The 15,220-nt window shown below is 29.5% G+C and overlaps 1 protein-coding gene across 2 annotated transcripts in view; it reads left to right on the top strand.

Moving 5' to 3' along the window:
• The window catches only part of Atg9 (autophagy-related protein 9), a 25,035-nt gene that overhangs the window by 8,874 nt on the left and 941 nt on the right, over positions 1-15,220 (top strand). The window contains exons 7-14 of one of the 2 annotated variants that reach the window (XM_014427853.2): positions 4,584-4,762; positions 5,402-5,533; positions 6,158-6,311; positions 8,311-8,535; positions 10,857-11,024; positions 11,380-11,510; positions 12,966-13,091; positions 13,201-13,308. In XM_014427853.2, the coding sequence (XP_014283339.1) occupies positions 4,584-4,762; positions 5,402-5,533; positions 6,158-6,311; positions 8,311-8,535; positions 10,857-11,024; positions 11,380-11,510; positions 12,966-13,091; positions 13,201-13,303 (1,218 nt within the window). In that variant the 3' untranslated portion in view covers positions 13,304-13,308. Of the gene's footprint in view, positions 1-4,583; positions 4,763-5,401; positions 5,534-6,157; positions 6,312-8,310; positions 8,581-10,856; positions 11,025-11,379; positions 11,511-12,965; positions 13,092-13,200; positions 13,309-15,220 lie in introns of both variants that reach the window. The other variant, XM_014427852.2, reaches the window with a different exon arrangement.

The following is a 15,220-nucleotide window of genomic DNA, read 5'->3' as shown; positions in this document are numbered from 1 at the left end:
CATATTTTTTTTAATATTAGTCATTATAATGGTTATAAGGAAATACGATTCTGGAAGGGTTGCCATTTTTATGATGTTATTTTTTTTTTTTTAGATTTTATAATTATAATATTTTGAATGAATTTAATAATAATATGCTATCGATCTATCTAATCTCTATTTATTTTCTATTAGATAGACTTTTTATAATATAAATTTATTTGTTTCAAAATGAATCGATTGAATCCATTTTGAAATAAATCGATTTGTTAGAATAACTTTCAATATATCCAAATGTTACTATTAATAGGTTTCTTTAAAGATAGAAACAAAATTACATCTGTCTACAAAAAATTTTACTGCACAGAAAAACAACAACACAAAAGAAAAAGTAAATTATATTAACCTTTCTCTATTTTAACATCAATTAAGTTAGTAAAACTTTATATTTTAAGACTTTTCCATTTTTACAAATATTTAGCTTCGTTGCTTTTTGATAACAGGAAATTATTTGAATAGTGAAGATTGTATTGTGTTTGTAAGGAAAATAATTTCTTATATAAACAAAATAAATTAACCTAGACATAAAATACTTAAATTTCTGAACAATTTAAATCACATTCTATTATAATAAAGAAGTCATTGATACTTCTTTCAGTATTCCATTTAAATTTTTTGTTTGTTGGTTGACTTCAGTTTTCATTCTTAGTAGATTTTTTTCTTTAAAACTAATTTTATTTAGAATTGGTTTATTTTATTTCACAGTTTATCATGACCATGGTCACTATTTATTTTTTGTTTCAATAAAACAAGTTTACTCACACTTATGAAATTACTTTAGTTCAAGTTTAAAATGATGTTACAATTTTTCAAAATGGCCTTTACCATTTGTAGTGAACATTTTAGTTGTAACATTTAGAATACATCTATTTGGTTCAAGAATTGCCAAGAGACTTCTTACACTGAAAATAAGCATGGCCAAAATAACATGTATGGCCAACTATATTATTACAATCTTGTCTCTATTTTTCATTTTTAATCACTGATTTGTTAAAATTTTATGTGTTGATATTCATTGAGTTTTACAAACCTAAGTTACTTCTTATTTAGAAAATACTAAGTTTCATAAGCTCTGGCAGCCGACATATTAATATATGATATATATAGATATTACGGTCACCATTTGTTATATAAAGCACTCATAAAATGGCAGTTATGCATTCTAATAAATAAGTGCAAAGAATTGTATGCAATGTTGAGAAAACCTGATATCACTGAAATGTTAAACAATGCCTTTGTTATCTTTTATATTATAATTTTGCTGTCATGTATTTCAATTGAATAATCATGAATCCTTGCTGATTGTACCTGAGGATGGATTGTTAGGCCGAAACATAAAATAGTGGTAAAGTATTACCAGCCCATCCTAACTTAATTTATTTATTTTTTTACTGCTTTTACCTAAAATCAACTACTAAATAATCGAAATGGTCAAGAAATTCCTTCTTAAACATTTCTCCATTTTTATGTGTAAAATTTAATTTTTTTTAAAGTATCCCTAGGTTTGGAATTTAATGTATTACTTCAGTTTTACAAAATGGTTTGTCTTAGTTATCTGATGATCTCAATTACTTGGTGTACGAGTAGACCAGAATCGTTAACCCCTCAATGCAGTTTTTTTTTAAAAACTGGCCAAAAAGAAAATCAATGTTTTTATGTATAAAAACACAATTTAGAACATTGTCTTGGAAAAAAATATATAAAAATAATCAATTTATTATATTTAATTATGATGTAAAAAAAAAATTAAAATCTGTACCGCTACAACCCACGAAGGGCCAGGGGTTCAGCAGTACTTTGTAAAGAAGTACTGTTACTAGATCAATGGTCGTGCAAGGAGGTGATTTGGTGAGAATCACGCTCGACTGCCAGATTTTTACCCAATTAAGGGTACCCAATTTAAGTGGTTGGTTGGATCCTAGGAAGGCTTTTAATCATAGCTACGTGCTTTTAATTTATTATATTATTAATTAGATTTTATATTATTATATAATAGGCTAAAATTAAATTATTTTTATTAAAATATATTTGATCCACATTGTAGAAAAGATCCGAGTAATTGTAAGCATTGTTTTAGAATTCAAGAACGTTTTAACATGAAGCCAATTAATTTATATTTAATTAAATTTATAATTCATATTTTAAGCTGCATTGTGGAAGATTGTTTTATAGTCATCGTACAAAGATATGATCAAAGAATTCCTCTCCTTCTGCTTTGGAACTTAGTGGTTTCCTTATTATTATTATTCATAAGCTTCCCTAGTAGATGAAGCCACCTGCTTCAATATCTAACTGATATAGTCTTCCTTGTGAATTTTTTTAAAACTTAATTTATAAATTCATACCTGTCTTCAGATTGAAAACAAACCAGTGAATGTGATTTATTAAAAAAAATATAACATGATCATTAGTGTAATGATAAAGACCAGTACACATTAGTACCTCCTCCTGACTTAAATTCTTGTCATTAATTAGTTAATTAGATCCCTCATCCAGTTTCTTTTAATTTATCTTCGGTAAGTGTTATTGTGAATGTTCATTTTAACCATTCTTTTATTACGGTAAAGTTGCCAAATTGGTTTCAGTAAGTAAGTGTATATATAGAATCAGTCTTAAGTTTAGTGTGAATCGTCTGTGAAATATTAAGGAAAGGAGCTTTAGGCGCGTATTTAACATAAACTACGTTTGCTGACGAACATGAGAATGCCATGCCATTCTATCAAATGTCAGTCCTTGATATTTTAATTAATTTGTAAGTGGAATTGGTTTGTTGTATGTTTATTCAGGAGGACATGTGTCCAGATGTTGTATGAATGTTGTGTTGGGGTTTATTGTTATTTAGTCTGATTTTCCTAAGTTCAAACCAGTCCTGGGTTTAAGTATAATCAAAAGTAATTTTAAAAGTAATCAGTGAAGCTTGTATTGAGTCTGAATCTTTCTAGTGAAGTTGGCTACATCATCGGCATAGATCACTCTGATCATTACCTTATGCAACTAAAATTTTATAAAATATTTTTCTTTGATTTATTTTTAATTTTGTTCATTTCAGTGTACACAATATAACAATACACAATGTGCTTTTGGGACTGACTGTATCCTATATCTTTTAAACTAAATAAAGCTAGTATCTATCAAAATAGATAAAATTAATCTAACAAATTACTAATTTTTTTTAATATTTTACCATCAAAGATCAATTATTGTTTTGACATCCTGTATTTCGTTTAATGACAGCAGATTACTTAATTTTTTCTCGTAGACAGTTCATTACAGTCACAAGGAGACAATTCAGATGACATCACAGGACCCACACAATGACCATTTTTCTTTTCTTTTCTTGATCTCTTCTTTAATTCACATGTAAGACCGAACTTCCATATTTGTTGACAATCATCAACGTTTCAAGTTAATACTAGCGACACTGGATTTTACATTCCGTGGTGGTTAGACAGCAGATAAGAAGTAGGATTCCTCCTAATACAGCCCAAAGGCACCAAGTCATTTTTGTACGTGTACTAATTAATTTAGCTCGTCAAATAGTTGTATATTATATAATTTTGTGATCCAAGCCTAATTACTTTCCAGTTGCTTAATCACATGGTCCAACCTTCACTTTTTGTCTTTTGTTTAATTGATAATGAGAATTAAAAATACTTTAATATCACATATGGATATTTTTTTAAAAATTAATTTGAATGTCATTTAAGTTTATAATAAAAAAGTAATTTTAAAAATTATAAGTAATCCTTCTAGTAAATATTCAATTTCAATTAAATTTTTTTTGTTTTATATCTTTTCTTTATTGCCTGAAATTTACAAATCTTACTTTTTTCTATTAATTTATGTTTCATCATTTTTATTGAATTTTTCATTTTGGTACACCATGAATGAAATAGTTAAAATATAAATGTATGTACATTTTAGTGTTTTTGAAACTTAAAAATTTATGACATTATATTTAATAAATCACAAAAATATGATGTAGCCACTTTTCCTATATATACACAATATCTGTTTACTGTATCTTCCTTAATATTGGTCTGGTCAAGATATTCATTGTAGTCGAGGAGCAAGTCTAGCAGGTGGCTCTTTTTGCCCTTAGATTATGATTTTTTTTTTAAATTTTAGATTTGAAGAAATTAATTTCTTGGTATAAACACACAAATAGATCAGTAGCAAAAAAAATTTTTTTTTGGACTTAAGCAATCTAAAACCTATCGAGCCATTGAAAACTGCATATACAAAATTTGTCGTGATACAATACTCTCTTTAACTAGGTGGTAAAGAAAGAAAATATTACAAACACAAAATTTTAAATAATGAATTTCCACTCTTTCATACTTTTTTAAAAATTGTTTTATTAATATTTTAATTAGTAATTTATCCATAATAATAATTACCCTTTCAGGCGTTGATAGATAAAGTATTCTTTCAATGGATATTGTTTTTTGTCTAATGTTTTATTTCAGTTATCAGTTTTATGTCTGAAAATTCAAAATCACCTCATCAAATTCAAAAACTAACATGTCATTTTGTTTTGTCAGGTGGTGAAACGTGAGCCAAGCACCCTAGGAGCAAGGTGCTGGTCTCTTTACGCAAAATATTACCTGAGGCACTTTAACGAATTAGATCATGAACTAAATGCTCGCCTAAATCGAGCATACAGGCCTGCTTCAAAGTACATGAGCATATTTACTAGCCCTTTAATGACTATAATAGCAAAGTAAGTTATTATTTTGTTTTGTTTTTTCTACTTAGCTAAGTTGTTATGATATTAGTAACTAGGTGGAACCTCTTAAAAAATGTTTTTTCTAAATGGTAAATTAATCTTAAAAAGCTTCTCTTCAAAGCAAAAATTTATCGATTACACTGTAGTACAAAAAACATTTTTCCATCTACCTTGAATCTGTAAGCTACTTCTCCATCTAACTACAGCATTGACATTGCTATACTATCTTCATAACATGTCGAACCCATATCAGACTTTTAAAGAAGTGGCCAATGAAATTAAGTGCTGTAGATCATGTTGACTTTGGTATTTATATTTCTTTGGAAGAAATCTCACATAATTCAAACATTTTTAATCTGTTATTAAATAATTATTCATTTTATAAAGTAATTTAAATTATACATTTAAAATATTCTTTTTTAAAAGTATTACTAACAATATACAACTCCATTGAATCATTTCTATGGAAATCAAGATAGAATTTTGGATGTACATAAATCAGTGCATCATTCATAAAATATATCATTCACAGTATTCCTAAAATATGAATAAGCCACTTTAACATTCTACTTTCCTATCCTCTTTTAGCAGTTATTGAGTTGATATAATTATATTTCTTTACACATTTTTCAGAAATATTGTTTTTATTGCTGGTGCTCTTCTGGCTGTTCTTTTATCTCTTTCCGTTTATGATGAAGATGTTTTAACGGTTGAACATGTCCTTACAATGATAACAGCATTAGGTGCTCTTATCGCAATATTTAGGTAATCAAGTTATATTATTCATAGTTGAAATAAATATATTTGGAGTTTGACTTTTTTTTATTGTATTGATCATATTTATATCATATCATATTTAATCATAATTTTACTTCATCAGTATTTCAGTGTAAGTATCTAACTAGAACAGATGAAAACTAAGAAAAATGTTTAATACTCTAACACTCTGACCATGGTTGATGACACTTTTATTTTATCTGTACAGAAAGATTCTCTCTTTTCATTGGATTCCTTTTTTCTTCATCAGTCCTCACATTAGAAAAATAGGAAACATCAAATTCGAATTAGATTCATTTTCTTCCAACTCCCAAATGATGTTAACTTTTTTCTTTATTGTAATTAATATTCTTTGTTCTTTTAGATATAATCTTATTTTAGGTGTACAAAAACAGCCGAGGGTAGCTGCAAGTAAAGTAGATTTATTTTGTAAATATTTTAGAAATCTTATCTGTTCTATGTTTACATCTCTGTTGTCCTGGTTGAAGGGGAAACATAAACTGAGTCTTTGTTGTCAATTCTAATTGATTCTCAATTTTGTTCTTTAGTGAATTTAGTTTTATAAGTTAAAATATTACTTTTTATGTAAAAATATGTTTTTTTATTTTTTAGAGTTTTAATTCCTGATGAAAACTTAGTGTGGTGGCCTGAACACTTAATGAATTCTGTGCTTGCACATGTTCATTATCTTCCTAGTCATTGGCGTGGAAATGCTCACACACAAACTGTTCGGAATGAATTCACACATCTATTCCAGTATAAAGCTGTATGTTATCCCTTATTTTAATTTTTATGAATATTTAGATGTATTATTTATAAAGAAGCTTAAATGTACCTAGTTATTTTTTATACTATTTTCTAATTTGAAATAGTAATAATTTTTTTTTTAAACAAAATTACACATTTTACCTTTGATTACGGCTCAACCATTGATTAATGAACCATTTAAATCCGAGTTGGAAAAATGGTCTTCACAGTCAAATCCCCATTATTTAGAGATTGCATTTTTAGAATCCTAGATATATGCTTTTCTTCTTTTCAAAGTTGTAATTTATGAAATTGGTATAACTGTTTGAATAAGAGAAGATTACATGGCCTTTATTACTAGGAAGGTTAAATAGCGGTGCTGTGTGAATTTTATGTCTTGTTTTTCTTTTAAAAGAAAAATGTTGACAAAAAAAATCTTGTCATCAATCATACCAAAGCAATAGCATAAGTAAGAAACCATTTTCAAAGTAAAGTAGCACATTTCAAAATATTATTCTGAAGGTAAAGGTGCTTCTGTTGCCATGGCCTTTGTCACACATCAGCTCTTACATCTATTTGAGAAGGACCCAAGGGTAAAAGTAAATTAATTAAGGGGCAAGATGTCTTTTTGTGAGGGTCTGGTCAGATGGAAACGCCACATTGTTTAATTTATATTTTTATTTCCTTGGAGGATTAATACATTATCAATGGTTACTAGACCATATCTTTTCCACTATCTATCTCCTCAGACAACTCAGATTAATAATCATCTGCCGAGTCCATCAAACTATTGTATTATTTTTCCTTCTTAAAATATTTTAAATACTATGATTACTTCTGTTGCTTGGTTCTAAAGAGATCAATTTCATTATTTTTTCTAATTTGGCGACATATATATCTGACTTTTTCATTGTCAACTTATTTAAACAGTTAATTGTCTATATTGATTTACCTAAGATGATGGAGAATTCACTCTTCACTACTATATGCTGATATTAGAAGATCATAGATAAATCATTGGGTTCTGTAAATTATTTGAGAGTACGTTTCCAATATATAAAAATTGTATAATTCGTAATTGGATTCCATGTGAGAAAATTGCAAATTTGTTTTTTTTAGTTTAAGTTATTTTGAAGAAGAAGGGCCTTTAATGAATTGTGAGTAGAAAATTATACTTTAAAAAGGTCTTACTGTAACTTCTGACCTTCCTTTATGGTGAAATTATTTATGCTTCATTTTGTATTTTCTTGTTTGATACTGTAACATTATCTTTGAAACCCTAGGCATTTGTTAAATTAATTGATTGATCAACTTTACTAGTTTTATTGTAATTGTCCACTGTTGATAAAAAAGTTAAATACTGTGAAAATAATGGTTGTTATTGTTTCTATCTAAACTTTGAATTACTTAAATTAGTTGATAGTTATTTGTAACAACTAAAACTTTATTTAGAAAGTATTAGCTATCTTTCATTTATATATTAAATTATTAGTCTATTTTACTATTTTTAGTTTATGGAACACTATTAGACGAATTTTCCAATATTTCAAGATTAGTCCTTGACATTTATATCTCAGTTATTATTAAAACAATAATTGTATTTAGTTATTTATTGAATTTCATTTGCTTTTCATATTAAAAGTTAAGGCTAGTTTCATTAAAATATGAAGTTTATTAACCAAGGTTTGTCTGGAGAATCTCTTGAAATTTAAAGAATTAAATCAAAGAAGATAAGCATAGTATAGTGCTCACGATAAAGTACTTAGTTACATTGATTTCCTTGAAGTTTAACTCATTAAATTTTTTTATTAATATTTGGTACTATTTGGTTTAGTAGACTACTCAGTTTTCATGTGAGGCATTAGGAAGGAACCTGAGTAAACTCCACATTTTTGTGGAAATGGAGTAAACATTTTAGGTAGCTTTTAGTGCATAGAAAAAATATAATCTAATAATTAATAATTTCATTTAAAAAAGTTATCAGTTTTATAAATTGTTCTTATTGTTTGTTCAACTAGACATTTTTATTGATGGAGGTCTTATCCCCTATTGTGACACCAGTGCTGCTTTTGACACACGTGCGGCCCAGGGCTCTGGAGTTTGTCGACTTCTTTCGGAGTTTCACAGTTGAAGTTGGAGCTGTGGGAGATGTTTGTAGTTTTGCTCAAATGGATATTCGTAGTCATGGTAATCCAGATTGGAATCCTGGACCAAGTAGACCGACAACAGACCAGTATACCCAGGTGACCGAAAATGATATTGAATCCAGTCATTTTCATTGTCTATTTGTAAGTTTTCTACTCTAACATATTTATTTATGCCTTAAGTAAACATTTTTTCTCTGGTTATATACTCGCTCCTGTTTACATCTGTGAGTGTTACCTCATGCATGTAATACTTTTGTATTTATAAGTTTTGACAAAGATTTCACCACAACCATAGTTTTCTAGTCTGTAGTTTCAAATTCTCTGTGGATTCAGAGGTCCACTAAGTTTCCAATAGAGTTGGTGTCAAAATGCATGAATCATGCTTATAAATGCATCCTACCAACCTACAAAGTGCTGTTTAGTTTTATCTTTTGGATGCTTAAAATGCAGTTTAGAAATTATTTTCAAATTGAAAGTGTTAATTTTGTTGAAGTACCTCAGTCTTGATCCTTTCTTTGGTGCAGAAAGGTGTCATTTCAAAGGCACCTTCAATATTCACTTAGATGCATTCCATTATTTCCTTCTAATTCTAAAAATTGTCAATCCTTGATGGATGTTACAGCAGGTACGGGTTCAAAAGGAACCTTTACTAGCCCAACCGTGAAAAGTAGTGAAAAGAAAAGAAATGAATAGCCGAATTTTGTTATTTTTTTATATTTAAATAAGTGAACATAATAAAAGAAACAAAATATATAAAAATATATGAACTAGAAAAAAAAAAAGTAAACTTAAACCTATTATAAAAATTAAATGAATTGAACAAAAGAGAGAAGAAAATAAAGTCTTCTATCACCAGTGATTGATGGGGCCCCGGTTGTGGTTTTTGTCTTGAGTGGATGTTCTCGTGGAGGTAGATTGACAAAAGAACATACGCCTGCCCGCCTTGTCCTCTTGAAAGATGAGCCGAAGTAGTCCGCCTTGGCTAAAATAATGTAGATAATGGAGATGGGCAGGATACTGGCAACTACGAGTGTGTAGTGAGGAGACAATGGGGACGATAAGTGTGTGCACACCAAGAGACTCACAAAGTGTATATTTTATTTTTTACAGTATAAAAACAAAAGGGAACATATGCCTTTTTAAACAATATAAACATATGTCACACAATCGATTTTTCATTTCGTTAAACGACGTGTTTTGCAGTATAAAAAAAACAATAGAGAGTAGTTGTTTTTTTTTGACGTTATAAAAATCATATGTTCATATTATCGATTTGTGGACCCTATGTTGGCCGTAACAATGAAATAATACAATTTCACAGAATATACTTTCTTGATATGCAGCAAATTATGAATCATAAACCAGCTTCATTGAAAAAATTTGTGATATGCTTGTCAATTATATTTTCCTAAGTTTTCATGGGGAACGATATCAGTCAAATCAGCCATGAAGTTTTATGATGTTTATAAATTTTTGTCAGGAAGAAATAGGAGGAACTCTTATTATTTACTTATTTAATTGAATTTATTATTTCTGGCAGATTTTTCTTTAAAAGTACTGAAAAGATGCCATGAACATGAGCTGATTTGAATAGACGACAGGGGTTAATTGTTCATTCTGTGAGGGTGGCTTTCACAACACTATTTGCTACCATCCACTTTTCTCTGCCAGAATTGTTATTTTCAATAATGAAATTGGTTTGCTTCTCCTGTTTGAAAACATGCACTCTCAGGGTGTGAGATGTGCCATGAATACTCCTAGATCATGACAACAGTGAATAAGATTACGTTGATCCAAGACCTGAGGCTATAAAAGAATAGAGTGGATGAACAGTCTTGAAACCCCATTAATAATCAAGGATGGGGTGCAAAATGAGAAGAAAAAAACTTAGTTAGAATTTTAGTTTATTTTGTTTTATTTTTTATAAAATATGAAGGATCTGGGATTTATTTACATCTTTCCCTGCTGATGTTAATTAAGTCTTGATAGTATTGAACTGCTACTAATAAAAAAAATTATAATTTTCTTGTGAGTTCTTCACTTCTCCTTTTCCTGCTTCAATTTTCTATTCTGGGATCTGGAATGCATTAGGACTACTGCAGGAGACCATGCAGCAATGCAGTGATTCAGGTTGATCTGCAACTCTGCCATCAGGTAGAGTCTTGAAATAGTCTCACAATGCCTTTGAGCCTAACCTCTCTTTCTAAAGCAGCCACTCAATAAAAAGGCATTCTCTTGTTATGGATCGATAATTGACAGTAAATTTTCGTATACCCTCTGCCATTCAAACCGAATTTAATCAACCTCTCCCTGGTTTTCTTGTTTGATTGATAATTTCATATTAAATATCATAAATGTTTGATTTGAATCTATACAATGAAATATTGGTGAATAATAATGATATAATATTCTTCTAGGCTGAAGAAGGAAAGACAGAATTATCTTTGATCCATTTCACTTATACAAATCCTGAATGGTCACCTCCAGCCCCCTCTGGCGGTTTTGTTTCAAATGTAAAAGAAGAAGCTAAAAAAATACTACAGCAAGATCCAATGTTATTTTCATCTTCCACAGGCGGTAATGGGGTAAGAATTTATTTTATCTTGAGTTTTAATTGGAGTATATTCTATATATAATAAGTTTGTTAACCATTTCCATTTCTTTATGAAATTCATTTGTTTGTATTAACTTTTCTATTATTAATCAAATATAGATCTTGGCATATCCAATAGGTAATATTAATAATTTACTACTTTACCAGTTCATTGATATAATGATCTTGGGAAAAGCTGTTACTTATTTTATATTTAAGAGAGTAAATTCTTGTTTAACAAGTACCCCAGCAACTTATGCTCAGCTAGTCTACTTAAATTAGAATAAACTAACTTTTCAATTTTGAATTACCTTGGTTTTTAATTGGGCCTTAATTTAATTTTTCAGTTGAGCACATTCGCACCACCAATGGCTCTCATTGAATCAATATTACAAAGTCAATTGTTAAACCGAAGTGTCCATACTAATGTCAGCCGAAACGAAGGTCCAGTCTATGATAGGAACTATCTTCATCATGGGTAAGGAGAAAAGCTTTCAATATTTTTTTGCTGCAATATCTTTAGTTTTTCAAAGTAATACATATTCTACGATAACAATATGCACCTTCACCGCTAAGATATTATTTATGTAATTATACAGTAATCCTACAAATATGGATTATGTTTTTAATAAATCAGACTTGGCCAGATGGTATAAAAAAAAAAATTAACAGATACTGTCTTGTAGCCCTTATCGGTAGTTTGTCACCTCTCACGTGACAACAGTACTTTGTCGCTGCAGTTGTATGTCATGTGGGTTGTGACAAAGTGAAACATGTTGAAATTCCCTGATTTTAAGGTCTTAATCAAATTTTTTTAGTGGTCTGTGGTTGATACAATTTTAAGTTTTTGGGCAAATATCTAAGAACAATGTTTTTCCGCCTGTCGTAATTACATTTCGTAAGGTTGATATGTTGTAACAGTTCACTGTCAAGGTGTATACATATAAGTTAAACGTGGCAGCTAATGCAACTGTTAGTGCACTTGCATTACGTGTACTATTTACGATCACGCTAGGCCCAATCCAACAGTAAAACTGTCATAATAGTTAATGGTGATGTGATTGTTACTGTCAAGTAGTTATAGTATGGTAGTAGCTGACACTGTTACCACAATAACTGAATAAGTGTATGATAGTTCACTGTCAAGGCTTATACATGTGACTGTTAAAGTAGCAGTTACTTCACAGACTTTACTTGTACTATTAACAATTACGCCTTACCCAATGCGACATTACTGTACCTATTGAATAATTATTATACTGTATTTCAAGGCATTGAGTGGGTTTTTTTTTGTTGGAAGAATTGGCAGGACTGCTTATTAGTTAAGTATCTGTAACAGAGCAATTAACATCTTCAGTTATATATCACTGCCTTTTTTTAAATAAATAATTATTTGAATCTCATATATATGTGTAAAATAAACCATTTCTAACAGAAATGTTACTCTTATAATACTCAATCTTTTTGCATATTTACCGGAACCAACAACCCAGTGAGGATCACGTATAAAAAGCTAGTGACTGATAAGAGTTAAGTGAAAATATGGTAATAGTTTGTAATTATTAGTTAAGAAATACTAAAATAACACAGTAGTAGAATACAAATTTTGTAACACATTTTATTTCGATTAAAAAAAAAATATTTATTGAAATTCACTACTTAATTAAAAATAAAGAATAAAAGTAGATGTGAACTATGGCATTATGACCTGATAAAAACTTGATAATAAGAAACTACACATTGGTAGTAGTAGTTTGTACTCCAGTATTAAGTTTTCTTTCTGTGGGATCGCCACGAAATAAAAGTTGGCCCTACTCTGGTCAGATTTGAACGGGCGCTGCTGGATTAATGAGGTTGCTAATGTAGACACCTTAACTCCCTTGGCTACTGATGGCCCCCTAGAAGACTACTAAATTTTATTTTACTTTTCTAGTGAGGGCCTAACACCGTCGCTGGGAGCTTCCGTTTTTGGCGCAGACCAGACTCCTGCTGATCCTAATGAGACGACTGCTATGGACATGAGTGTAAATGCTCTTTTTCTCCACCATGCCCATCAAAGGTTATTAGAATCTCTATTTTGTTTTGAATAAAATAAATATTTTTAGTCTTCCTTGGAATAATACACTATTTAGAAAAATTGTTACTTTTATTGGAATATTTATTTGTAGAGGAGTTGAGCGTAGAGGTGGAGTACGCCAGGCTAGTGGTCCAAGTAACATTGCTGGAGGTGAAAGGTTGCCATTGCTTGGTTCGCCTTCCAGGCTCTCTTGACACGGGTAAAATTAAAATATATTCATTATATTGTACATTTATTGCATTTACACTTTTAAATTGTTCTAATCATGCTTTTACATCTGTTTCATGGTGTATTTTGTTATTTTTCACAGTTATTTGTTTTTAAGTGTTCAATATTTAGGAATGTTATATGCTCAATTATGGTGTTTTTGAAATTATCATTTGTCAATTTATGTTTATTTTTGGATTTTTACTTTCAATTTGTTTTGCTTTTCTATTTACTCTTTTTTTACAAATAAATAATTTATTTTAAAACTTAAAGTTAATTTTTTTAAGTTAGTAGCAGCACTTGTTTATCTCTTATCTCCTTAAGAGATAGTGTTAACATGATTTTTACCTAGACCTAGGTGAGCCTACTTCCCTTTACACATATAAACCATACATACAAAAAAGATATAAAATAAATTGAGCCATAAGGGTGGAGTAGACCATCAAATTCCAAGTTAGGTTGTAATTTTGCTGTTGGTTTTGAAGTTTACTTCCTTAAAATTTATTTAGGATAAAATAAATTTAGGGGCGTAAACTTCAAGTTATATAAAATCTGTTTGTAACAATAAAACAGTCTAAGTGTTGATATAGATATTAGTGATGCCATTTTCTATATGGAAATGAGAGAATAATAGAAATTATTGTATGACTTAATTTTCAAAAATTTATTTATTTTCTTAGAGATTATTTCGGCCATTTTAGAATCAATTTTTTTTACACTGTTCGTTTATTAAAAACTGGACAACCTCTCCCATTTTTGTGGGAAATATATTTTGACCATTTAGTCGTTCTATTTGATTTAGCTTGATTTTCAACTAATATCTAGGCAGCATTTGCAGTTTGACATTGCACAATGTCTCATGGCTTTATTTAAAATAACATTCTCAGCAGTTTCTGTTTACACTTGCTGTGTGCATAACTGACAGTTTCCTATTGGCATTCATTGTGTATACTTCCAGTATTTCTCTGCTTTGTCTGTTAACATCTACCGTACAAGCTCTTTATGATGATTTGGTGTATCACGAACCAATTATTTTTTTTTTTCCGGCCAAGACTCCCATTGGAGTCCTATATTGGAAACCAATTCTTCTGAAGACAAGTATTTGTTATTTTAAAAAAATTGAGGCTCTATCCATCCTTCCGATGCCAGTATTTCCTAGCTTCCTTTCTATTCCAAGTAATTAGTACTCAACGTCCCTCCTATATCCCAGAAAACCTGCAATTAAAATTCTCAGTACAATCCCGTATTACTAGATCCTGTTTATCTGGCATTTACCCTCCTTCTCACCGAACTGCTGCGTTTGATAAATCGTTTTTTACCCAAGCTTCATGTACCAACCCTTCTATTTCACCACCTTTTACTTCACCAATCTAATCCATTATTATAATAGTACAGATATTTTGTAATTCAATTTTTGTTTTGTTTTTTATTTAGTCAGTTAGTTTTTTAATTAATTTATTTGTTTCTTCTCTGTAAAGAAGTTATAATTAAGTGTGATCATGCTGTTTATGGCTATCTTGACTACAATTACCTTTGTAATTGTTCTAAAGGGACCTAGTCCCAGAATAATAAACTATTTTTCATTTCATTTCGTCGTACTTGACAAGTTATTCATCTCAAGAAGTACTTATCTGTTGTTGGGGTTTATCAGCTTTATCATTTTTCTAGCTTTGTCTATCACATGATGCATTCACCTAAATACAATCCTCTTATTTTCTAAGTTTTGATTGGGTTTCCCTTCCAATTTTCAGATCACGTATCTTTACCTTCTGTCCACCCAATTCTGGAAGAATAACAATTGAAAGTTTCAAAAAAGCTTTATATATTTTCTGTATTATATGTCTTAGAGTTTTGTTTACAATTGTAAATATGTACACTAGCAGAAATTATCTCTTTTCATTTAT

The sequence above is a fragment of the Halyomorpha halys genome, unplaced genomic scaffold (genome assembly GCF_000696795.3).
Source record: "Halyomorpha halys isolate HHAL.00 unplaced genomic scaffold, Hhal_1.1 Scaffold676.1, whole genome shotgun sequence".
In the NCBI taxonomy this organism is placed as follows: domain Eukaryota; kingdom Metazoa; phylum Arthropoda; class Insecta; order Hemiptera; family Pentatomidae; genus Halyomorpha; species Halyomorpha halys.
Note: the sequence above shows the minus strand (reverse complement) of the source record. Positions and strands in the feature narration are given on the sequence as shown.